The sequence below is a fragment of the Fundulus heteroclitus genome, chromosome 20, assembly GCF_011125445.2.
Source record: "Fundulus heteroclitus isolate FHET01 chromosome 20, MU-UCD_Fhet_4.1, whole genome shotgun sequence".
Lineage (NCBI taxonomy): Eukaryota > Metazoa > Chordata > Actinopteri > Cyprinodontiformes > Fundulidae > Fundulus > Fundulus heteroclitus.
Window position 1 is genome coordinate 9553796 of NC_046380.1, and position 27494 is coordinate 9581289.

Sequence of the window (27494 nt, forward strand, 5' to 3'; positions counted from 1 at the left end):
CTGTCCAGCATTCATAGTTTGCATCGCCTGTTTCCTGACCTCGCTTCTCATTTCGGACTCCCCGTTTCACCTCGCCCTTGCTGGACACCTCATCAGCGCTCTGATCCTGGACACGACCTGAACTGTTTATGACCTCGATTCCTGCCTTGCCCCTTGGACTGTTCTGCCTGTTCCTACTGGATCTATCAGTTATGACCCCTCCTGGCTGTTTAGCCCGTCACCAGCCTGTCATCAGTCCCGCCAATTTCCTGCTCACCTTGGACTCTTGCCTGCCATCGCCACTCTTTTTTTTAATTTTTATTTTACAATAAACCTTTTAAGCGCAAAACCATGCTCCCTGCTCCATTGCATGATTTTTTTAAATATTTTAAAAAAAAATTGTCCATTAAATGCTATGTAACATAATTCACACTGACCCATGAATGGATGGGAGATCGTCATATTTTTCTTATTAAAGCAAGAGGATGTGAGACCAATTAGAGGTTAACCAAAACACATATTGTTTGGTTTTCCTTCAACAATTTTTACACCAACATGCCAAAAGCCTGGAAACCTGATTACTTGTTTATATAGAGTTATTTTAGGAAATATATTTTTGTTCCAATTTTAATGGAAAATGAAAATTACATCTTTGATCTACAGAAAAATGGTAAATAACTTCCACTACAGTCGTTTGATGTGTAGCTTTTTGTTGTTGCAACTTTAAATGGCAGTAACACATTCATTAAAGGGAGGACTACGGAAGCGAACAAAACGACAGATTTTGTGCAGAAATTGACAAAAACACCTAGAAATTAAATTTGTTATTTTACATAATATTTCTATCTCACCTGTCAATCAAAGTTCAATCAAATGTTATTCATATAGCACTTTTCCACATTTCATATGGTGCACAAAGTGCTTCACAAGCTAAAATAAAAAATGAAAAGAAGCTGAAACAAAATAGATAAAATGTGAAAATGTATGGGTTAAAACAGATAAAAACTAAAAAGTGCATAACAGTACCTATGACACCAAAAGTAAACTTTTCTAGCTAATGGTTTGATTTCATCATCTTGAACTAATAGGTTAATGTATTAATTATCGTCTCATAGGAAAGTTTGTTTTCTCTTGATGACCAGAAATTATTTGGAATAATCAGAATCGCAAAAAACCAAGAGGAGGTAAAGATGATGCCAGAAACGGAGTGAAAATGTAGCATGAAGAAACATTTATCAAGGGGGTACATCAAGAATCACTAATTTTCACATCATTATCACTTTGGGTCTGATAGTAGGACAACATTAACCTGGTTATCAAGACATAAAAATACAATTTGCAATCCTACTTGAAAATTCCATCAAATAAATAATAGAAGGTAATCTGTAGTTGATAATTTAATGCAAAGTCATATTTGAGATGACAGCTGATTCAGCCTTCCACCGTCTGATACATTAATACACAAATCAGTTATTGCAAGATCTATTTGTTTAATTGTGGGGGGAAAAACAGAGAAAATATTATTTCATAAGCTATTTGTGGGCATTAAATGCATGCAAACCTGAGTTTTTCCTTCTTTCTATTTCTGAAACTAGATGCAACAGAGGAGTATGGGGCAAATTAATGCACTGGCAACACACCATAGAAACCAAATACAGTTTTGTCATTTATCTAATTACCAGGATGTAATGTTGTGAAAGTTTCTTTTCTCACAGTCCATCACAAGTTAGTTCACTTGCATAAAGTATATTGACAAAATCTCCTGGTTAGGACAGGTGTCAGAACGTTTTCAGAAAGAACTGAGCTAAAGTCCAGTTGCCTCCGATTTAAGTCTGTTTGCTGTTGCAATGACCCGGATAATTGAAAATTTGCACAGGCATATTTGTACAAACTACACCTATTAATAGTACAATCTAATCACAGGAGCCACATCTCCCAAGTTTGACAGTTGTGTTTGCGTTTGCAAATACAGAGGTTAAAATGAGTATTGAACACACCAAAGGACCATTGGCATAAATATTACACCATGGTTTGTCATCAGCCCAATCCACAAATACAAATCATAATGGCAAATTTAACTGCAACTGAATTTATGAGAAAAATGACAGAGGAAATAAGTACTAAACACACAGAAGTGTGTTAGGTACTGTGAGGAAAAGCCTTTCTTGCTAATGGCAACTTAAAGATGTCTCATTTACGGATTCTAGATGGATTCAGGACTCTGTCGAACTTGATTGCATCATAGGTAGGCAGTTCAGCCAGTGGATTCCAGAGTGGTCCACAGGACACTGGACCTGAAGGACTGGGCGATGACATCCCAGGTCAAGACAATTCAAGCCGTTTTACTTTGTTTCTTTAAAATCCAATAATAGTTTCCTTGGTTGCGTGTTTTAGGACTATGATCCATATTGTCTTGCTTGGGGTGATGTGCAGAACCTTCATTTCTCCAAACATTGTGTGTCCACTGACACCCAGAGTTCAGCTTTGGCCTCATCTGAGTATTTTCTGTCTATATTTCACTACGCAGGAAACTTTAAACAAACTTCCACACGCTTTCACAGTGAGTGGGCATAGAAGCCATTGTGGTTAAGTGCAGTATTTATCTTTTTTTTTTAGGATAAATGGTTCATGCTATTTTCAGCTCTCTGGTTTTCTACTGCTGGACAACTCCTCAATTTATTCTTTTGACGTGTTTGTATAAAATCTTAAAAGGGGCTGGTTTATGGTAATGGGATGTTTGTTATGACCCCAAACATGCTTACTGGACCATGAGAACGTTTAGAAAGCAATCTGTAATGATCTTTGCAAAAGTATGACAAATTTATCTTTACTGTTACCATTTTATACCACTCTGTGCAATACTTTGGTAATGAGACACATTTCCTTAGATCTTGAGGTCATTTCAGATCAGTGGGTATTGATTTTCAGCAATGATTTCTAAGTACTGACAGATGGCAACTTGTTTTCTGCCTCTCCGTAACTTTTTACTCATCCTTTTCTTCATGTGTTCAGTACTTCCCTGTATGATGGATGTTTTAACAACAACTTAAATTTGTGGACTAATTTGCTTTGATTTCTTTGTATGAGTAATCGGGTTGTTGTAGGCATCCCGTGTGAATTGCATGTCAGCGGACCTCTTAGAAATATTTAAACTGTAACCCAAAATATTAATGTGTTTGTTTTATCTGAAATATTCACACAGCTTTGTTGATCCAGATCAGAAATACAGCAAATAGAGCATGCTAAATGTTTGCAAAGATGGAGGAGATCACACTGCTTAGGGAGTTTTCTACTGAGTTTCTCAAAGTAAAATTTTAACTCAGTTGTTATTCTCTAGATGTTTCCATTTTCTTTGATAAAGGGAGATCTGCTCTCCAGTTTAAATTTGTGATTACTGTAAAAAATTATGTAAAAAAAAAAAACAGTCTTTTAAACAATTTTGGCTGGACATTAATCACTTGTTGTTTGGCCTTTGGCCTGTCTTCGCTGGGTTCATTGAAAATCTGATAATATGTTTTCAAAATACTCGTTCAACTGACAAACAAGGCTGAAAACATAACCTTCACTCCTAATGTAAAAATATTTTAAATCTGTTATAACGTACAAAATGTATTTCTTGTATTTCAAAAATTTCAGCAAAGAAGTACTTGCAGAAGATATTTGATATTTTTTATATTAACATTTTTTACTGAATATTTATCAAAATTTCGCCTTATGTTTTCGCCTGATGTTGGTTTGCTGCATAGATTGCAAATTACTGACCAGCAGAAAGTATTCATTTCAATTAAAGTTGGCTGACCGGTACCTGACTCATATATTTGTTCCCACTAGAATCTGTTGGAGCTGAAGTTAAAAAACAAATCCTCCCCTACACTTCTCCCACCAGCAAAATAGTAGCAGTCTTTTGGATTCAGAGGCGAAAAAGAAATCAAGATGGCATGTGCCACATGTTAATTATTTACTTGAGTGGTTCCACACACTCAACTCACAATGAGAAATAAGTAGTGAACTAATGACAGAGGGAAGATGTACAATTAGGAAACTCGGTGGAGCAGAAAAAAACAACAACTTGTGTTTTCAGGCCAAATACTTTTGTATTTCATTGGTTCAATTGAACATGAACGGAGCATGGACAAACCGTTAATAGATCATCGTATACAACAGTATGCATTACACTATATACAATTTTCTATTCCTGCTTTCTAAGACTTAAACATATAGGTATAGATATCCTTGACATGAATTTAAAATGAGTTCCAAGGAGATCATTTAAAATCCTTCCATTTGTATAAGGAAGCCCTCAAACAGAAAACCTAGACTTTTTGTCTAGGTTAATATATATATATATATATATATATATATATATATATATATATATATATATATATATATATATGTGTGTATTATATATATATATATATATATATATATATATATATATATATATATATATATGTGTGTGTGTGTGTGTGTCTGTGTGTGTGTGTGTTTTGCATAAAAACTATGTATTTCTGGATCAGACATTTTTTCTCAGAACTTAAACCCACCAGTGAACTTTGTTGACTTATCTGCTTTTCGCATCTCATTTGTAAAAGCAAAGTACAGCTCATGGGGACATTATCATAGTGAATAGTTCAAATATTTCCTTTTAAATGTCATACTCACAACTGCTAGATCATAAGTCTGCACGTAGTGTGATCCCATTTAATGCAGACCTCCATTAAATCACTCCGTTATCCTCAATTATCCAGCAATAGCTGTTTATTACAGGTAATTTAGGACTATTTATATTCACTCTGAGGACATCCATGATTTTTTTTTCTTCTTTTTTTTTTTTTTCCGGGGAATAACTTAACCTACAGACAAAGAGGTCTCAACATCATGTATTCAAATCAGAGCACAGAACAGGAGAGCTGCAGCGGAAGAATTGAAAAGCTGTTTTAAGGTTAGCAAGCTCGCTGTTTTTTTTTTATTTATTTAATAAAATATATATATAACTTATGTCTTAAAGGTCATCTACCTGCTTTTTCACCACAAAACAAATATGGAAAACGGATAAAATAAACACACATCTAAATTTTGAGAAGTTTGGATAAAGAAGAAGTATGTCACATATTATATTTGTGTTTTTAGTCAGATATGCTCTTGGAAAGTGAGGCTGCAGAGGAAAAAACAATGTTATCAAAAGTATGCCTTTTTTTATTACCATCCAACAAAAGTTGGTTTTCTTGCTCATTTATTGGGTTGAAAATGTGAAAAAAAAACATTGTGGTGCTGAGTTTTGTACAAACATTAAAGAATAATGCGAATGTACACAAGCCAATCATTACCTGTCACATCTCCTCATCCCAGCAGCACCTGCCTGCTTCCAGAGTAGATTAGGGTTTTAGCTCACAGATGAACCACAAATCCATGTTTTTGCAGACAAATATGCAAGCATTTTTGTAATACATTCTCTGATCTTTGGAATTAATAGTAAGTAGGAATGGACAAAGGAGTGAGCTGACATGGAATCCCAACAGCTGAGAAAAAAACACAGTGAAGTGATCTTAGCTGGCAAGCTAATGGACATGTTATCGGGTAAAATTGGGTAAAATCCCCTCCTTCTGTCCTATTGTAATACACGATGAAGAACACTAATTACTCTCAGCACATTTCGGTTACAGCTGTAGTTAAAAAGAACAGAATCTAGGAGCATGCTGTATATACCACCACTGCTCTGTATGTTTACATCAGCAAACATGATCAATTGAAATAATAATGTAGCCTCTAAACATAAAGAGACCAGACCAGACAACATGAAATGAATATGTCTGCTAAACATCTGCCAAACACTCATCCTGCATAACAACCCAAATTATTTAAAATGACGACATTACCGGTCTTGGTCACTAGGTGTCGAGTGGTCATTTTGCTGCACAGTCCTGGATTGTGGTTCATGCACAGCCTCATGTGTCCAGACAACTATAACCTCCTCTTAATTGCTCTGGCTGTCTACAAAAGAGTAAAAAAGTAAATAAATATATCAAATCTTTGTGATATCATGAATGCAATTCACCTAATTGTTATCTTTTTACCATAAAGCCATTATGCAGCCATGTGTACAGCTGGCCTTTTTTCCCCTCTACATTGTTTCCCATTGGTGACGTTGGGGCATAGGTCTGGCTATTTCCACTTCACTCCATATTCAATAAATTACAATATGTGTTTCGGTGAGGCTCATTTGTCAGATTAAATGCATCTTTTGAAAATATCAACCTTTGAGCAGGTATTATATGTACCTTTCATTAAGCATAGATGTATGCATTTAACATGATCGTTTTATTAGACTGATGTAATATTCTAATCTTAAATGGCTTTTCATTAGGTGTAAATGAAAAATCCCCGTAGTCAACAGAAATAAAGTGTTTCACTTAGTGAATAGAGTAACTGAAATAAATAAACTTCAATAATATTCAAATTTATTCCAATTTAACTGCAAATTGGAAATGAACATGGGACATTAACCAGTGTGGATTGTCATCATCTGCTTATCTTACAATGTGTACATTTTGATTCTGTTTGTGTACATACTGTATGTCTGTAAACAGCATTGCTGTGATGCAAGACAATTTTCAGACTTGTTTTCTTTTTTTTAAAAACCAGTACACTCCTTAACTAGTGTCAAAACCCCATTATTGGGTTTAAAAAAGTACATGAAAGATTGAAAGCGCTGCATAGTGGAGCTTTCCCTTGATTCACTGCATAAGAGTAATGGCTTTACAAATGTAGTTTAGTAAGACTTTAATATAAAGTAAGATTTATGTTTCAATAATTATCCTTGTAATACCTGAATTTATATCAAATTGTACCAAAATAATTTATTACTTGTGATTTTGCTGTCAAAAAGATGTTAATTGTTTGAGAATATCATTTTGAATATTGCACTTACCATTAGTGTAAATTTACGTATTATGCTAATCAGCACCACTAGGCACAAAAGGAATAGAAGAAACATTTTAATCTCAGTATGTTGATGCTTTTATTGATTCTCCTAATGCTCCAGCAAGAATTTTAAATTTTAATCATTGCTTTTATATTTTGTATGAGTGTCACAAATTGTTTTGAAAAATCATTGGTATTTCATCAAGCAGTTTCAAATGTATTTCAGAAGGAGACGCCTTATTAAAAATCCTTGCATATGATAAGAAGCCGACAGTACATTTCCCACGCCGCCATGAGATGCTCGTCCGCCCAGGCTTGCATTTAAATAAACTCAAGTGACTTGTTTGTCATCTTTACTGACATGTACTTCAACCACTCATATTGAAACCAAAAGAACAGCCGCCTTCTTGGATATTGGTAAATTACCGAAGTTGGTGTTCTTTTAAAGAATTACCTGTATTTTTCTGAACATAAGGCGCACCGGATTATAAGGTGCATTACATATTCTTCCCATATCACTCTGTCCCACTGCATACACACGTACTCCCTGAGAGGGAGTGCTATCCATCTCTGTCGGGAGGACAGAGTAGTTGGACTACACTGCCCTGTTTCTAATATAAGGCAGTAATAAACTTTTATTTTGAATTAACTTACTTGGTTTATTGTTACTCCGGTTGTGGGCTGCCTTATATGAATGCACTTCCATTTTATACATTACTGTCAGGCTGTCTTGAAGACAGCTCATGGGTCCTGTTACAGGGCCAATCAGGTAGTGACACAGTGTACCTTAATGCTCTGAATATTCATTGTAAATATTACATTTATAGGAGATATTTACATTTATATCTCATTGTATAATTGCTAACATTTATTTTTTGCTGTATTTTTGTGCATTTATTTTATGCCTATGCATTTATTGAGCATGTATTTATTTCTGTATTTACTTCTACATTTATTTTTGATTATGTCAGAGTTAGTCCTCCATAGATGTATGCCCCATTATGTACCTAATGTATGAATGATAAAAAAGATTGACCTTTTTCATAATATTCTTACTCTATTTTTTCTAGCTGTACCTATTAAGTGATGTAATAGATAATCTATGTGACAGCTGTGCTGGTATCTAACATAATAGAGGGAATACTAGGAGAACATGGCCTTAATAAGTGCCAGGCAATGTCAAAAAAGAGCAAATTAAACCCTTCAAAATATGATTTAATTAGTTAGTTCTTTAAACCTTTTGTCATATTTCACCCACATAGTTTCTCTAAATGTGGCATTCCAGTTTGCCAAAGCAGCAAAAATATTTTTTACCACTTCTGTAAAGCAGCTACAACTCACTTGTAACCAAGGGGCCATGATGATGAAAAAGAAATCTGCAACAAAAAGATTGCTCAGCGGAGTCATCAAAATTACGATGCAAACTTAACCATAGCCATTTCAATTTCCTGATCTTTGAAATGCCTTATTATATTATTATAATGCCCACTTTGATTGTGAAGCTTTATTAAAGTTTAGATGATTGGGGAATACAGTAAGCTGAGAGGAAAGGCGATAAGAAAAAATGACTCATATTGTATTGACTAAAGTGCTTTAGTCCAACATTGTGTGCTCGGTTTCTGCATACTTAGGAGGATATTAACCTATGATTAAATGGCATGAAATGTCTGGCTTTCCATGTATTTTCTATTGGATCTATTATTAGAAGAACTGTTGTTTCCTCTTCAGCTGCTGTGATATAATTTGTGGTTCTGTTCACATACTTTAAACAGACAGAAAAATAAACATTCGCTGCTCTCTGTTATTCTGGAAGTTCTGTTTACATTGTATTTATACATTTGTCTTGCTCTCATATTCACATTGCTGTGCATTTTTTATCTGGAAGCCATCGCGCTGTATAGATATAGAGGTTAGAGATACAATAGGTCGTCCTTATCAGGAAGATGTACTCCCTGACTGTGGCTGGCCTCATGCTGCAGTAGGTATTTGTCTCTATTAGTTTCTATTAATTCCTAGGAAGACATGGACATGGTTAAGATAAAGTCTAGATAGCCATCTCTGGTGGCATGTTGCAAACTGCATGTCGATGTTCGCTTCGAATGATTTTCACTTATCTAAACCCGTCCATTTAAGTAAACACCCAAAATGGATGTTAATGGGGACTTAGTCAACAGGGGCCCGTTCTTCGTACGTTGCTTAAAACATCCGAGATCAAATGACACATCCAAGATGATTTCATCTGGCTAATCATGATCCGGCTAATTGGGTTCTTCGAACACACCTGTTGTTTACGATTAGTATGGCTGGATTGAGCTATCTGAGATAACTGCACTTTCATGCGTTTGTTTAAAAGGGGAAATGTATCGATAGTAGAAACAATGATCAGCAACGCTGCTATTGGCTGGTCAGCATGGCCAAAGAACGCGCTAAGTTTTTCTCACAAGATGAACACGAGCTTTTAATGGAAGGTTATGCTGAATTTGAGTCATTAATTAAAACGACAGGTAACACCTCAAAGTCTGCTAAAGCCAGGAGAGAGGGCTGGCAAAAAGTAGCAAACAAATTAATGTGTAAATACTGTCCATGGTAGATGTTTCTATCACTTTCTACAGTATGAATTTTTGCTTTTTAATAATTTCATATTTACTTTGTTCTTTTATGTCAGAGCCTCCACGGGACCCACTAGAATATGGGGACAAGTAAAAGTGAAATACAAGAATATTCTACAAAATGGTAGCCTTTAATTATTATACTTTATTATTTATTTTAAAAAGTCACGTGTTATGGCAACAGATCCAATATCGGTGTCATTCCTTAGACACTGGAAGTAAAGGATGCGTGCAAAACGTGAATTTTAACTAAAAATCTATAAAAAAATGAAGTTTTTTCTTTTCCAAGTCATCCACAGTTTACACGGTCAAAAATTGTGTTGCTCCATGTCTAGATAATCCATCCATAGTTTTTTCTAATACAACATATGGCTCGACAGGAAGCAAGCCTTCCAAAGTAAAATTAAACTTCACAATAAAATGGTCTGAACAAATCTTACTAAAATAAAAAGCAAACCATCATATAAATAACTTAAATATTTTCTATTTATGGCTCAAACACCACTTTTTCCTCTTTTTAAAAGCCACTGTTAAATGATGTGCTTGTCTGTTTATAACAGCCACCAAGAAAAATCTCTGCGCTGCGCTAAAGGATCCTGTCTATTGCGCAAAACGCGATTAATTCGAAAAGCTCTGAAATTATCCTTGCACCTTCCGTAACAGGTTGCAGTCATAAAAATGGACATGGCTACGACAGACTTCCCTATCTCCTCCGCTTATAAAGCTGAGATCTAATCCTGTTTACATGAAATAAGCCTGCTTGCTGTGACAGCAAGTCCAGGATGAGTTTCGAAGAACCAAACGATCCAAGATCATGCCAAATCGTCAACAATCAAATCCAGCTAACTGAGTTAGCGGCGTACGAAGAACGGGCCCCAGGACAACAGATCATTGTAAACATTTAAGAAACTAATAAATGTACTATACTAAACTAACTTATATTCATAAAATATTTTCAATTGAACAGTTGTTGATGCCACTTGCAGTAATTTCACCAACCTATTAAGAGATATGCACATATTGTATGTAACTATATGCCTCAAAGAGTTTAGGTTATCCTTTGCCATAGAATTTACCGTCAATCTTCAGAAAGAAACAAAAGTCCCTTTTTACTGGACCTGTTAGTAAGCATCTTACAAAACTTCTGAAACCCTCTTTGAGCTCACAGCTCAAATCAAAGGACTTTTTTCCAACTTGTCTTCTCTCTTTTGAGAGAAATAAGAACCAGCATTACCAATCTGAAAGAAAAAGTGACTGGTTGTCGTCAAGCATGCAAGAGTCCTGCTCTTTCTGTGTTCTTTACAAAAGATTTTAGCACAAAAGATTTGTACAGGAAGCAAACAGAACATCTGCTGTTTCATGTGCTCTAATTTATGCAGTTGGTGAATTGAACTGAACATGTCAAGCGCATTAGAAATGTTTCAACAAACCTCCGATTCAGGGACTGAATTCAACTCCCTATTCTCTTTTCAGCCATGTAGAGAACTTTACAGGTCAAACTGCAGTCATTGGTAAGATTAGAAACAATGAAGAAACATTGCATTGAATGTTTAACTGGTAACAACATGAAGTTCTATGAGACTAGGAACATATCTACATCATGGAGCCTGGGGAGGAATTAGTGAACCATGTTTTCACAAAATCTCTTTTATTAAGATCATCATTTTATGGTTTAAAAAAATAAATAAAAATGGTCCTGTAGCTTTTGCTTTCCTCTTGCTATAACCCAACTAAATTAATTCTCTGCTACTGAAAAAAAAAAAAAAAAACAGTTTTTATTTAAAAATTTTATTGCTGAATCTCCTATAAAATCTCACTGGTTGGGGCATTTGAGACTTGTTTTCACCAATAAACAGTTTAAAATTTAAACTTTGTATCTATGAAATGTCAACCTCCATAACTTGTTTGACCATTTTACACAAAACTTGGATATTTGGTCCAACCCATTCTATTTGTCTCTGCATGGGAGACTTACATCAAGACATGTATGTAGGTGGTGCATAATCACCAGACCGAGCCAAGCGTAAGAAATGTGTGACTAATTAATTTGTTGTTCATTTAATGCGTCCTGGTCTTCTGGCCTCACTGGTCAGTTCATGTGACTGATGCCATGGCAATAAACCAGTTTCCGTCTAAAATGGTAATAAGTACAAGTGTACTGTAATTCTAAATAGCTTTTGAAGAGTATTTTTTTGCAGGTAAACTGAAGTGTTCTTTTTTTGCGTGAACATGTAGGTTTTTGACTTTGCATTACAAAGCTTCTCTTTTGGCACTTTTGTGTAAAGTCTCACGCTGGGCAACAGCATCACCCTCCTGCTGTTGTAGAGATCCAAAGCCTTTACATAAAGAAGATACTCTTCGCACATTTGCATTTCAGTCCTCAACACTCTGTTTAAGTTAATGCCGCTATACCCAGTATGGCTAAGCATAACATAAATAAACTGTGCCACATGCAAAATTTGATGGTTATTTGTTTTACTGAAAATGAATAAAATCTATACATGCAAATCTTAATTGCAGACTTTAGTTATTTAAAATGCTATTTTAATTATTGTTGGTTAAACAGCGTAAACACAACATGTTCAGAATCAGAATCAGAGATACTTTAATAATCCCAGAGGAAAATTACTTTCGTTACACACTCCAGATATGCAGATATACAAACATTATATATGTATATATAAGTATATATATATATATATATATATATATATATATATATATATATATATATATATATATATATATGTATTAATATACATACAACATTCCACATAATGTGGAATGTTTTATGAAATACTAAAGTGAATGAAGCTAACAAAGTGAATGAAACGTAAACCAAACTTCAAATGTTGAAAAATAATACCTTTCAAACCTAAATACGACAGCTATATACAATTTTTCATCTTTGTTGAAATATCTTGATAACCACGTAGTTTAAAAACCTGCACACAGTCCCATTTGTTTTCCTGTGAAGTAAAAAAAAATAAAATAAAAAATCCCAAAGGCAGTTTCTTTTTTCAGCAGCTAAAAGTTTACATTTCTGTGAAATTCATTGTTAAATGTGCATTAATCAGGGGATATAACAAGACTTTTAAATGGCTTCGTTTTAGGTGGCGTGTGCATCTCACAGTCAGTCAAGATTCCCCGGGAACCCAAACAGGGAGAGTTTAACACGATCATCCAAAGACTTGGGGAAAATCCAAATGCAAGAGTCGTCATTCTTTTCGCCAACGAAGACGACATCAGGTAAAGCCGAGTTATAGCTACATACTGTTATAGAGCTTTGAAGATAAGAAAACCAGGACCACAGCAGACACAGGCGTCTCTAGCTGTCTGTCGGCCCACTGTGTAATAGATTGTGAACCAAAATCAAAGCGGAGCAGGTTGGGATGCTGACCTTATCCATGGCAACATCTGTTTCCTCTCCTTTGTAGGCGTCTACTCCATGCAGCAAGAAAGGCCAACCAGACGGGTCATTTTATCTGGGTGGGTTCAGACAGCTGGGGCTCAAAGATCTCTCCGGTTGTGCACCAGGAGGAGATGGCGGAGGGAGCAGTCACCATCTTGCCAAAGCGACAGTCCATCAAAGGTACCAAAATGAGCGCTGTGCAAGCATCACATGAGCTTGTCTTTTTAAAACTCTGTTCAAGTTTTAGTGGATTATTATTTTCATGTGCGTTAAAACGGATTCTGGCTCCTTCTTCTGTTGCTTTAAAGGAAAAAAATATATGAACACAACCAAAGGATTATCAAAGCAGTAAAGAAATTTGATATAATCATATGTTCTGTAGTATTAAATTGTACTAAATACAATTAGCTAGCCATCACTCAGAGATGGTATGACCATCATCGTTTGCATTGGCTGCACGTGTGACAGTGAACCCATTGATGTTTTCAGGGTTTGATAGGTACTTCATCAGCCGAACGCTGGAAAACAACAGAAGGAATATCTGGTTTGCTGAGTTCTGGGAGAACAACTTCAACTGCAAACTCAGCCGTCACGCGGTGAAGAAAGGGTCCGGGCTCAAAAAGTGCACAAGTAAGATCTTCTTTTGTCGAGGAAAAAGCTATTTCAGGGCTCTTTTGTTCAAACTTTTAACCAACTTCAAAATATTTTGTTTACGTCTATGACACTTTTGGCTCATCATGAAAGTGTTTTGGAACGCAATGCCCACATATAAAAAAAACAAAACGTTGAAGAGCAATACGTTCCCGATTCAAACCCACCGTTCATCTGGAAGCTCCTTTTATTGCTCCTCTGTGCTTTTGCTGAGTCATGTTTGTTTACCCATATGGCCATAATGAGTGAAAGGCATGGGTAAGGAATCCGGCTCTGTGCCATACTTTTTACAGCTTTTTAGCACAATCGTTCCGAGTGGGAAAGGAAAGGCACAGCATAATTTGGACTTTTATTTAGTAGGACAATATACAGTGACGATAAAATGTAAGTTCTATTCTAAAGTATGCTGCGCTGTGCATTTACCAAAAGTTTGAAATTAATAGATGCAACCTCTTATAAATAACACATTGCATATTAAATAGTTTTGTTCCTTTTTCAACAGAGTAAGCAGCTATACCAAAAGAATATATAGGGAACCTAGCAAGGAATTTAACCAGCAGTTGCTTATCTGAACCATTTGATTAACAGATTAGCTGTCTGTAATTTAAGCATTAACACAGAAGCAAAGGTTTTAAGGTTTCTAATGATAAGTTCACTCGTATTTTTATTTGCTTTTGAATAATTTTATAAAAGTGCACATATATTTAGTGCTTATCAGATCTCCCAGGTCATCTGCTGAAGAAAACTCCAGAACCCCTTAAGGAAATGCAGCTTTTGTTTGGTTGTTATGTTTTCTGATTGTCTGAAAGATATTAGGGTTTCCATTTTTCTTGATGAGGACAGAAAATTGCTTCTTTAGAAACCAGTGTTGTCAAAACTTTTCTTTACAATATGACTAAATAATATAAGCTTTAGCTTTTCACTGGTAAAATGCCATGCCATGGTGAGATGGTCATTAAATAACATATTAGCTTGTACATTTATATTTAATTTTGATCAAATTAACCCTTTATAAACATTGCCATAACCAACCAGTCTTACGCCACGATACTGAACTCAGCATTTGATCTGAGCTACCAATTTGGCACTTCAGCGCTATTTTAGGGCATGATAAAAACATGAGTGGTTGTTAGAGCAGTCTAACTATTTTGGATTTTGAGCACAACATGATCAAAGATAATACAGGTTCTAGGTTCTTTGACAGGAATATAGCCCTTAACAGCCAAATAGGAAGCTGCAATTCAGATGTTCAGAAATTTAGTGTCATCCCCACCACCAGACAGACACATTCACAGTGCCTTGTAAAGCTATTCAAACCCCCTTAACTTTTCCACATTTTGTCAGATTTCAAGCTCAAACACCAATGTATTTTTTTGTGTTCGACAAACCTAAATGATAATTCATTTTAGAGTAGCGGAAGGAAAATTGCACCACGTTTTCAATCCTTTTTAACAAATAAAAATCTGAAAAGTGTGGTGGGCATTTAAATTTAAACTTTGCTCTATCCCCTATGAATAAAATGAATGCAACTGAATGCCTGTCCAAGTCACTTAAATAGAATCCACATGTATGTGATTTAATGTCAGTACAACTACAGGGGCCTCATAGTTAGTTTTTTTTTTTTTAGCTAATGAGTTAACAAGCTCAACAGTGACTCTACCACAAAGTGGCTGTCCACATAAACAATACACCATCCTCACAGTGAAACGTAGCAGTGACAGCAGCATGCCGTGTGGGAGGAAGCCGAAGTACCCAGAGAGAACCCATGCTTGCACAGGAAGAACATGCAAACTCCATGCAGAAAGACCCAGGGCAAGGATAGAACTCAAACCCGGGACCTTCTTGCTGCATGACAACAGTGCTACCCACTGCTACTGTGCAGCCCGGAACCGACACAACAATTTAAGTAGTGCCACTGCTGGGGGTCTTTCTTCAATGTGTTGACATGTGAAAAAATATTGTGCACTGTTTGGTGTAGCTTGTGCATAAAGTCAGAATAAAATGCATTGAAATTTGAAGTTGTAGAGGACAAACGGAGAAAATGTTCAAGACAAATTAATACTTTTTAAAGGAACTGTACATAGGCTCACTCTTGTCAGTTAGTCCCACTTTGGCTGCCATTGCAGAACAGCCTTTTGTTGTTGCCATTTTACAGTCATAACCAGAGAGATGAAGTTGGCAAAAATACATGACTAAAAAGAGGTATTTCGGGTGTTTTCCCTTCTCTTCCATTTCACTTCCTAAAACAGTGCTATTCACTGTTGGCTCCAGCTTTTACCATCCATCATTGCTTGAGGCTCATCAGAGTAAAACACCGACTAAAACAAGTAAGGCTGCATCCTTTGCTCCTCACTCTTTTGTACCATTCTTTCTTTCCTCATGTGTATTCCCCAGGTTAAAAAGTTAGACTAAACCTGGTTCAGAATCTGTGCTGGAATCTATGAAAAGGCACTTGTAAATCATGAGGTTTACTAAAAATCTTGCTGTTTACTCTCTATCCTTGTTAAGTGTCAGTTCTCTCCTCACTGCTTCACTGCCCCTTCCAGGTCATGTGACACCATGACCTGGAAGAACACATTGCAAACTGAGCATCTTTATTTTGTTTTTAGGTCAGCTTTTTAAAAACTTTTTATTTTTGATAAATCCTACAGTGCAAATGAAAATTTCGGTATTCAGCTTTATTATTGTTGTACATGTTGCTAGCTGAAGTAAGTATGCCACTGTTTATTTACTTTAATAAAGCTATTAGCTATCACTAGTTAGATCATTTTTACTTTCTATATTAGGGCTATATGAAATAATAATTTCCTTTGCAAACTGAATGAGTGTGAATATCTTAAGTGACAGAGTTTAATGCAGTATTACCTCTGCAATTATGTTATTGTAGTTTAGTTTTATCTTTGTATCTTATAAGCATTTTGTGTTTCACCTTGCATGAGGACTGCAGGTGGAAACTAGCCTATGGCTAAAGCTGATTCAGTGAGATTAATGTTCCTGTACAAACTCAAAACCATCAGAATAAAATTAGAATTTTCCATAATTCTCATGCTATGCAAAATTCAAAGCTTCCTTGCCTCATGACTTTCTCTCTATGGCTTTGGTTGTGCTCCAGGCCTCCGCCTTTCCCTTCAGCACTCTCTGCTCTGCTCTACTAATGCTGCAGGCATTATGAGGAAATAGATGCAACCCCAGATGAAGGATGTAATGATGGCATTACTCCTGTTGGAAGCACTACGGTGTGTCTTTACCAGTGTTTGATGCGTACAAAAAAAAAAAAAATTACCATGCAAGACTTGAAGGGTAACTGGCTTTTTGTAGTACTATTTCTTTAATTATCTAAATCTATGCCATGTAATGGACTGGTTTCTCAGAACCCGATATATCAAGTCAGACGCAGAGGTTGCTTTCAAAATGTTTATTTTAAATGATATGGAGGGCAGGCAGGATTGGTTGCCCAGGGAAGGAACAGACAGAAGTAGGCTGACCAGGTGATGCAGATAGAACCAAACTAGATCGGGAGCAGGAGTTGCAGGCGGAATCAGACTTGTCCACAAGCTGTATGCTGAAGCAGACCAGACCAGAAGCTGTGGATGAATTCTCAGTGAGGCAGATCGTGGCACAAAGAATCCAGAAGAGACATTTGCAAAGCGGTGCACAAAAGCACTAGTTAAACAAAGCAGAGAGGCCGGGGCGTGAGCAGGTCCAGGGAATAAACTGAAGGCACAACAGGAAGACACTGGGGACCAATGCTGCAAGATAAGACCAGACTACTGGCTGGGAGTGGTTGGATGAGGCGGGTATAAGTAGGCAGAGTGACACTAATTAGTTGCAGCAGGTGGAACTGATTATAGTGCTGAGTGGTGCCTTGGAGGTGACTGAGCTGATTGGTTGGTGGTTGGTGGCTGAGAGGAGTGGAGCATGGAGTCGAATAATCAGTACCCCCCCCCCCCCCCCCCCCCGCGCCCAACACACACACACACACACACACACACACACACACACACAAATTTTATTAGTCCTTAAAATAACCGACCAACATTAATCCCAAAAGGAAATGAAGCTGTGAATGTGGCTGGAAGACCAAGGTCCAAAACTCTTTAGTCCTCCAACCAGAAACAGGGATGCTTAGGACGATTTAGAAAAGCTGAGCAAACTTCAAAAATATTTAAAACTGCTAAAAAAACAAACAAACAAAAAACAATTGCAAGACACCATTCAAAAACAAGATACAATAAATTACAACACATAAGTTTGTGGTCTCCAAATTGACCTGCCCTGGCTTTTTTCACCCCTTATTGTTTAATTTCTGGATTTAAAAACACATCATCAATATTCTAGTTTGGTTAAGAGTGCCATGAAAACCAAGCATGCCTAAGAATACAAATATCAGTGTGACTGAGAGGAGACTATAGCTAAATCCTATTGAACTGTTTCTTTTCTTCTTTAGCCCTTCACAGTATAATGTTTTAATACCTGTTAATATTAATAAGTATTAATAGGTCCATTATTCTACATCTGATACTCAGATCATTTATCCTTAAGTGCAAAAACTAGCAAAAGCAGTCATCATTGCCAATTTAAAAATCTTTATTTCATGTTAGCTTAGCAGTTAGCTTATTTGTTAGCTGTTCATTGTAGCTCCGCTGCTCTCACTGTATACTTTGAACATTGCTGAGAGTCTTAAGAAGCAAAATGCATTCAAGTTTATGAAAAGAAGAGGAAGGCCTCAGTAAAAAGAAATGCGACCAGAGTGGATTTGGGACAGTTTTTTTTTTTTTTTTTTTTCCACGCAATCTCTCTGAGGAGTGGATGAGCGGGTAAGAGTGTCTTGCACATGTGCAGTTATTCAAAAAGGGACTTGGGGTAAAAATCACTGACTTTACCTTTAAGCTCTTTTTTAATCCATTTCTAATGACTTCCAAGTGAAGATTTATCTCAGATCAGTAACAAATTCAATTTCAGATAAAAAAAGAGTCAATTGCTTGATTCTCTGCCTTGCTTATATGAGTAGGAATTAAGTAAACATCCATCCGTTCATCCACTGCCTTCCACTTATTTGAGAGCAGGTTGTGGTTGTAACAGGTCCAGGAGGGAGACCTAGACATCCCTCTCCCCAGCGACATCTTCCAGCTCATTCCTGGCTAAGCATGCATAGTAAAGCAAATATCCATGTTTTATTTTTAGATTCTTTGTTCAGTACAGACCTAAACCTCACGGGTAGCTTTTACTGTGTAAGAAAAATCAAGTGATCAAACAAATCGTCATAAGTTGTTTGCTTTACAGCAGCTTATTATGAGGGCCGTGTCAACCAACCAGTAGCTATAATATTTGTTACACAAAAGAAAGAAAAAAAAAGAAATTCTAAGCCTGCAGAGCATTGAGAGTTACATGACACTGGCTAATGGAATCCTTGCTGTGAGACTGTACATTGCTCTGATTAATTTTTGCTGTACTGAGGCTGCAGGTAATTTCACCTACGTCAATTTCTTGTTTTTTTGGTGTATTAGCAAAATGCTTTATTTATATTTTTATGAAGAGTATTTGAGTGCAAGGTATCCTATTTGGGAATCTATTGTTGATATAAACAGTGGCAAAGAATACAACAGAAGTCCAACATGAGCGAATACAGTCTATTGTTTATGTTGCTAATTACAAGTGAAATAACAAGGATCAATCAAGCTAGACAATATGTTAGGGCTCTGTTATGTCATGCATATTACCTTTCTGGTCATTAATCTAATGTGTCTGGCTTTATGACCTACTGTATAAGGTGGTCTACCTTATGACAATATATGACTAGGAGTACATCAATTTCAGGAAAAACCTAAAAAAGCCATTATTGCGAAACATGAAAAATCTAGAGGACAAACCAATATTTTCAGTTGTTTTTCTTTTCAAACCGTCTCTTCAATTGATTATGATTGCTCAGCCAAGTTGTTCAGGTTTTGATGTAGCAAAACAACCCAAAATCATCAAGTTATTTTTCTGAAATGCTGCTTTCCCTTTACAGGACAAACAGCATCCCAAAAACGTTCACTTTTGTTTTCTCTTTCCAATGGCTATAGTCTGGAGATGAATAATATGTTTTCAGTAGACGTGTCAAGTAACAAAGTGCAAGTACTTTGTCACCTTACTTAAGTAGAAATTTTGGTTATCTAGATTTTACTGGAGTAATAATGTTTTTAGCGTTTTTTCTACTACTTAAATTTTTATGCAGTTATCTGTAATTTCTACTCCCTAAATTTTAAAAATAGCATTTCAGCATTTCAACTTGTTTTTGTTGCAGCTTGTCATTGTTAAAAAATAACAACAACAATAAAAAAACTATCCAAAATGAATTGTGCCACCCAAACATAGAGAATTTGATTGTGGTGGGAATTCTTGAACTTCAAGAGAAGTTGTCCCTCATTTATTTTATACAGTTATAGAGTTTGCTGTTAAATGAATGCCCATGCTCATATCATTCCTTTCAACTATTGTCCTAATATCAGCTGTTTGGGCTGATATTCACTGGACAATACCTAACAGACCGAGAGTTATTTATAAAACATTAAATAAACCGTGCGTAAAGGCACAACACGTGTGTCACAGATTGCAACTCAAATCTTTGCAACACTAACATCTAATAAAACATTATAGTCTTAATGGCCTTTAGAAATAAGTCTTTGCACAACATAGGCACCTGTGGTGCAGGCCGTCTAAGCTTCGGTCCTTCATGGTATTTTTGTTCCTTAAATTACTTTTACTGTTAAACTTTAAAGGTCTTAGCTACAAATTTTTCACCGAAACGATTAGTTTTTCAAAAATAATACATCCACAGAACATCTAGAGTGGTGCAGAATAAAAATATAAATTTTACTGACAAAATAAATATATAGTACAAAAATAATAGTCTTATAAATAGTGACGGGTCCAAAAAATATAAATATTTACTTCTGATTACGATGCCAGCTTCAACAGAAAATGATTCTGCACCAATAGAAATAGTAGGTTCCAGTGAGACGGAGCTCCGGCGTTGCCTGATAGTAGAAGCTTTGTGATAGCGCTGAGAAATGGCTCAAATGACCAAAAGAGAAACAAAATGAACATGGGTCAAGTCGGCACCATTGGTGCCAACTTAAGGAAGCAAATGGGTCAGAAGCCACATGGAGGTTCCCGCTTTCCCTCTGGACATGTAAGTTACATTTTTGCTAATGCAAAGGATCTGGAAATCGGCTGAAAAACAGTGAAACTGAACATTGGAACTAGTGTGGGTGAGTGCAAGTTCGCCGCCTACTGGCTGGGAGGAGTTAAACTTTTAAAGTAGTTTTTAAACCGGTACTTTTAAACTTTTACTTTAATAAAAGGTTTTAGTTGATACATCTACAAAAGTATTTTTAAACCCTACTATCTATACTACTACCTGTGTAATAATTGTGAGTCCCTTTTGACACCTCTGGTTTTCAGGTAAAATCTGAGAGGGGCATATTTGCTTCTTTTTTTGGAATCGTACTACGGATGCCATTTTTGCCCATTCTCTGTTGTATTGTTGAACCATGAATACTGACCTTTACAACTGAGGTCTGAACTGTGGTTCACTGGATTCTACAAAGGCTTTGTACTCTTCTTCGGACTGCTTCCATTTTGACTTTTCCTCTGTTCTTAAATTTCTGTAGATTAGGGCATGATGTGTTTTAGCCTACTTTGTGTTTTCAGAGAAGCTCTGTTTAAGTTTTATTATTATTATTCTACAGGTCTGTTAGACACAGTTAAATTGAGATTTATTAAGACAGGCAATTATATTTTCTCACATGGCCAGGTGGTTCAGGATATGTCTATTTTTTCAGGTTGTCTTTGTGTGATATCTGAAAATTGTGCATAACACACATTGTGACAACAGAGCAAAAACATTAAATACTTTTTTCACAACACTGTATACTAATGCAATACACTCTTTTTTCAAAATTATTCCAGCAAATGCAGAGGTTATAAATCACACAAACAATCATTTAAATGTTTTAACTCCATCAAGTTCTTTGCCGTGGAGGTTTAATTTATGTGCTCATAAAGACTACAAAAATGATAAATGCTCACCTCACTCATGACAGATAGTGTTGTGCTGAGCTTCACTATTTGCTTGGTTTTGGGGGGAATGAGAATCAGTCAGATTTCTTTTGTGACACGTGCTTTGCTTCTGCTCCGCTGAAGAGCTCTGCAGTGTCCCTGAGGCAGCTGTGCGAAAGCCGCATGCGGTGTCCTGCAGAATTATCAGTGTCCAGAGATGGTAACTCTGCTTCTTAACATGATCAAAGAATAAAGATGGGCATGACTCACCGGGGAAAAGAAGGTGAGAGCTGTTCCTATCTGTGTTTGAAGAAGATGTGAAACTGATATTGATTCATTTGGAGAGCAGCGCTAAGGTAGAACTGGAACCAGTCAAACTGTGTTCTCTACTTTGCCCGTCATTAATGATGTGGGAGAGCTGCAGAAAACAAAGCAATACAGACAAAGCGAGCATGTGCTTTTCCATCCAGCCATCTATTTTTTAAACCGCTTATCCTGAAGAGCCTTGCAGGGAAGCTGGAATGTTTCCCAGAATGCACTGGGCAAGAGATAGGAAATATTTTGGAAAGCCTGCCAGATTTGTAATAGGAGGATTTTCTTTTGTATTGTAAAAATGAAATTCAGCACAAAACATAGTTTATTTATTTGATAGAGGTATTGAAATTTCAGTTTTGTTTAAAAATCAGAGAAGTAAAATGCTTCTGTTGATGTCTATTCCAAACATCCACTAATACTAGCTTTTGTATTTACCTACATCACCAGCCTTTGGTAATATATTACACTCCGGTCTACTTCAAATGTTTTTACAATCTTCAATTCAGGAACATCCATGCATGTATTCATGATTTAAATTGGGCTTTCAGTTACAAAAAGTTTCCTCTTGTAAATTCAACCATATGTATGGCACACACAGAGTATTGAAATAGCAATGCTCTAAGACCCACACTGCAACAACAACCATTAATAAATAAAATTAAACACATGATTTAAGAACAACAAAAATAAAACACACGATTCAAGTTTAAAATAACAGTAACTCAAGGCACCTGACAGTTTGAAGTGATAAATAGTGCAAGCAGAGCAGCCCGATGCTGAATAAAGTGTCTGGTGTGGTCTTTGATTTCAGTTTGCATGTATCTGTGCCTGTGTCAGTGAACGATTCCTGGGAATGCCAGGGGTTCATTGTTCAAATGGAAGCTGGAGGATGACCAGAGGGGTGGAGGCCTAAAGTTCATTCAGAATGTGTTGGGCTAGGAGAAGTAGGGAGGGCATAACAGGGAGTGAGCTGAGCTTTCTGACAGCCGGATTCATAATGCTTTCTCTCTGAGTTTGCTGATTCTGGTCCAGAGAGTCTTCAGTCACTTTCCAGAAAGCAACAGACATAAGACCCAGTGAGAAGGTTGGAAGGGATACCTACATTTCCCAGGTAGACAGGACGGCTGGCACTTGACAATAATAAACTCCACTAGTGATAGGCAGAGTAGGCAGACCACTAACCTGGCCAGCCATATTGATAATGTTAAGCACTCTACTTTTTGCACATTATCAATCTGAGACTGCTGCCACTGAATTTGGGGAAAGGGGGGACCTTCAGCAGAACTCTCCAAGCAGATTGGACGAAGCGACACCTAGGTCCCGCCTACCAAAGGTTGGTTTTAGCCAGTCACAGTATCAAATTAAAACGTAAGCTGCACACATCATGAGAAACGACAACAAGGTAAGCTAGTCATGGCAGTTCTTCCTGTTCTTCTGTCAAAGAAGAAATTGTGGAATTTTACTAAACAGATGTGATAGCAGCAGCTACATGTGGATCCTCCTGCGCTGCCATGTTCATGTTAGTTCGGCTGTGGACTCAGCCCCTCTTGCTTCCATCAAAGGTGGTATGTCCCGCCACAAACCACCATACTGCAACGTGATTGGCACAAACCGTTTTTGGTTCGGACAAAAACGGTTGAAGCCGAAGCGGGACAAGATGGATCTTCATGTGTTTGTTAACGCACTAATACCGCAAGGATTCATCTTACAGCAAAGGTTAACAGGCCACAGCAAAGTCATGAAACTAGACATGATTTATATACACTCTGAGTCCACCGCTGTGAGTCTGTAAACTGGAAAGAAAAGTGTACTTAGGTTTTCAAAGCATGGTTCTGCATTTGGAATTAGTTTTTTTCATCAATATAAATAATTGTAACATGTAATTGAGTTTGTCTTAATCCTGATATTAAAAAGATGGAACAATCCAATCACATAGGTTAACGCATAATTTAATGTTCTAAATAGTAAAACTTTCAAAATGAAGAGAGTGTAGTTTTTTGTAAACTTGCTGGGAGTAGAAAATTACACCATGAGAATTCAGGGAGAGATATGCATGTTACTATAATAAAAACAAAAACAGAAAATGAGGGAAATGAACACCAGCAAACAAAGCTAAAAATCAGAGTGCTCACACTTACTAAAAACTCCTTGTAAACCATAGAGTTTTCTGGATGTGATGGCACCTAAGGTAGATGCTACAAAATTGAAATATTAGTACGTCTTATTGGGGAATAATTCAAAAAATGTTAATTAAAACAATTATTTATTTATTTTTGGTGTTCTTGTCACTATGACCAAGGATACCCTCCATCTGGTAAACTCAAAGGCTATCCGAAAATGAGTTTACAATTTTTTTCAGGTGAAGAAAACAACGTCAAAGTTAGCATCTGATTCAAGGCTGCCACCTTTACAGTTGAGTAAGGTAAACAGCTTTTATCAGCGGTCCAATCAGAGGGTACAAGTCATATGCTAACTTTAGCTTGCGAGGCCAACCACCCCCACAAAAACAAGACAAAATCAGTCAGCATTGATCTCTCAAACATTATGCCCTGTGTATTCCGAAAATAATATGTGAGGCTACTTCACACTGAAAAGGTTACATCCTGTCCAACCATTTTCTTTCGATCTCAGGTAGCTCTTGTAAAAAACACATGTTATTCATTCAGAATTAGAATTCCCTGCATGATAAAATGTATTTCAGCATGAATGAATAAAACAAAGTTTTAAAAATATATTCTAAAAATATTTTCTTTTCTAAGGATGTGTTATGTTTTATTTCTGGAAGTGCTCCATATTTTACCAGCAACGAAGCTTTAATCCCTAAAAAAAAAAAGCCTTCTAACATGAAGTGACCACATGCTGAGCAGCAACTGCGCACATCAAACCTCCTAGTCTGTTTGAAGATTAATGAACTCAAATTATGAACAGATTTATGATAAGGTTTTGAAAGCTTTATAAAAAAAAAACACTTAATCTAATTTAAATTCAAATACTCTTAAATAACAATTTTAAAATAGTGCTTTGAATAATCATTGAAAACACAAATTAGCTATAAAATGTAAGCATCTGCAACTGAAATTTCCCTGACAACCTGTTATTTGCCTTTACTGTAATATTTTGATCAGCAGACAATAAAACTTATTTACATCGCTAAATAAGTATGAGTTTTCACATCAGGTATATGTTTCTATGGAGAAAATTTGAAGGAAAATGAAAATATTTAAAAAGAGGTAAATTCGGGACACATAGCAGTGGTGTCAGGTTTATTCGCAAGGATTCTCAACTGCCTTGGCAGGGAGAGACCGGATTGCTTCTGGCTCATCACAAGCTCAATAAAAAGGTCAAAAGTCTTTAGCCCACTCTCTGTCACATGAAGCCTCGTGTGACTTTTCAGTGGAGAACAGCCACATTTGCATGCGCTTTATGTAATCTGAAAGGGGTTTTCTGGAAGGCCAGCCGGGAAAATGTGTGTGAGAGAGAGCCAACATGTCGATGAGAGGGAGCTAAAAGGAGTGACAGTGGGGAAAAAAGGAAAATGGTCTTATGGAGAACACACAACACAAAGTTAGTGTGGGTGGCCTGCCAAGCCTGCAAGGGAAATATCACTCTCACACCCACTGTGGCTCGCAGGATTCCCCATGGTATTAGATTGGCGGCCAAAACTGTGACAATCTCTGTCCAATCAGGGGCCTGCGGCTCTTAATTACCGAGCCATAACCTCCAACAATAATTCATGCATTTCAAAAGCTCATGAGATAATAGGCGACATTAAAGCCCCTCTGGTGTGGAGCAAGGAGCTGGAGATGCCAGGATGAAAGACAGCTGACAGAAAGGGACGTCCTCATATTCAGGGTCCAGCACACTATAAGACTGAAGTGACCAGTGGAAATAATTTGAACCATAGGAAAAAACGTCTGTAGAATGATCATTAGCTATCCTTTTTTTAAATCCTTGGTTATGGAATGATTATATTTACAACAAGATACACTCTTTCTTTACTGTTACTAGTGTTTGGTAAAGCAGTCTTTAATAATAAAATAGAATACTGTTTGCAACATATAAAGAGTAACATCTTACTGTTTTGTTGTATGTATGTATAAAACCGATATTTGAAATTTGCTTATTAAAAACCAAATTAGTCACACACTGTCCCCTTAAAGTGAGACCTTGTTAGGAACTACTTACATTTACTCAGTTATTTGAATAAATTAAAAAAAGTATTTCCAGGAGTATTTTTACAGCACCATGCTCTTTACTTTTACTTGTGTGATATTATTATGAACTATTTCTACTTTAACTTGCGGAAAATATCTGGCTACTCTACCCACTGTGAGTAATTTTTCTGGGTTAAGAATAAACTTGTTGTAACTAATGGATATCCTGACATACACCTAGATTTTATGTTAAAGTGAGACTTCTCATATTAACAGAAGCTTCCTTGTTCTAACGTCAGATTCCAGCTTCTGAGCTTGCTATGCAATTTGACAGTCCGGTGATTATGCAGTAAACCACATATCTAGAAGTACTTTACTGTTTTCGATATACATTACCTACTTTAAGCTTAAGTTTAGTTAAAAAAAAAAAAAGGATTGGGACAGTTGTTTGTTCTTCCTGAATATGTTATTTCGTACTCATAATTGATGTGTATAACTATTATAGCCTTATAGCCTTAAAACATCTGGTGTTGCACATAATATGATTATTTATTTATTTATTTATTTATTTATTTATTTATTTATTTATTTATTTATTTATTTATTATATTCTTTCGTGTTTTTTTTTACCGAAACAATTATCACTGTTTTACCTAAGTAATTATTGTACTGTTACTTTTTACCTCAACATATATGTACTAACATATTTGTACTATATTTGTAGAATATACTAAGGTACTGTTATGCTTACTTGAGAACAATTTTTGGGTGCTCTACTTACCTCTGATTAAACTACACATTTTAGCAAGCGTTGGGACAGTAATATCAGTTTAACAGACACGCTATTTTTTTACGCCTGTAAAGAAACACTGACAATAACACTGAACATCATGCATAGAAAATATTGATGGTAAATAGGTGGAAAATGCACATGTGAGTACATTTTCTTGTAAGGCTCATTGTCCTTTGTTTCAAATACACTCCCTAATAAACAAAAAGGTCTACAAGGCTTTAATTGTTATACAGGGCTGTCTCATTTCTTATAGTATGTTTTGTTTTTTCCTTTAACATATGCAAAAAAAGGATCGACATATGTATAGAGAATTATCAAGGTGCTTTGATCGCTGGGTTAATTTAACACATTCAGATAAGTAACAGTTTTATTGACTGTTGGTGTCACTGAACAGTTTTGGTAAACATTGCACCAGGAAAGTCAGCTCCATGGCATTAAAGACAGCTGGCCTTTTTTTTTTCTTTTTTCTTAGCCTTACATTACAATCATAATTGCAGGACTTCTGGCAGCATAACTGTAGTTGGAATCTTATTAACTTACGGTTAATTGCGTTCTATTTTGCAGTTTTATAAATACATATATTCTGCGCTATCATTAGCTCATCCTCAGTAATT

At 36.2% G+C, this 27494-nt stretch overlaps 1 protein-coding gene across 1 annotated transcript in view; it reads left to right on the forward strand.

The window, feature by feature from the left end:
- The window catches only part of LOC105928022 (metabotropic glutamate receptor 4), a gene marked incomplete in the record, with an annotated part of 92957 nt that overhangs the window by 26786 nt on the left and 38677 nt on the right, over window positions 1–27494 (forward strand). Inside the window, 3 exon segments of the mRNA XM_036152009.1 lie at window positions 12626–12761; window positions 12950–13104; window positions 13414–13554. Coding sequence (XP_036007902.1) covers window positions 12626–12761; window positions 12950–13104; window positions 13414–13554 — 432 coding nt within the window.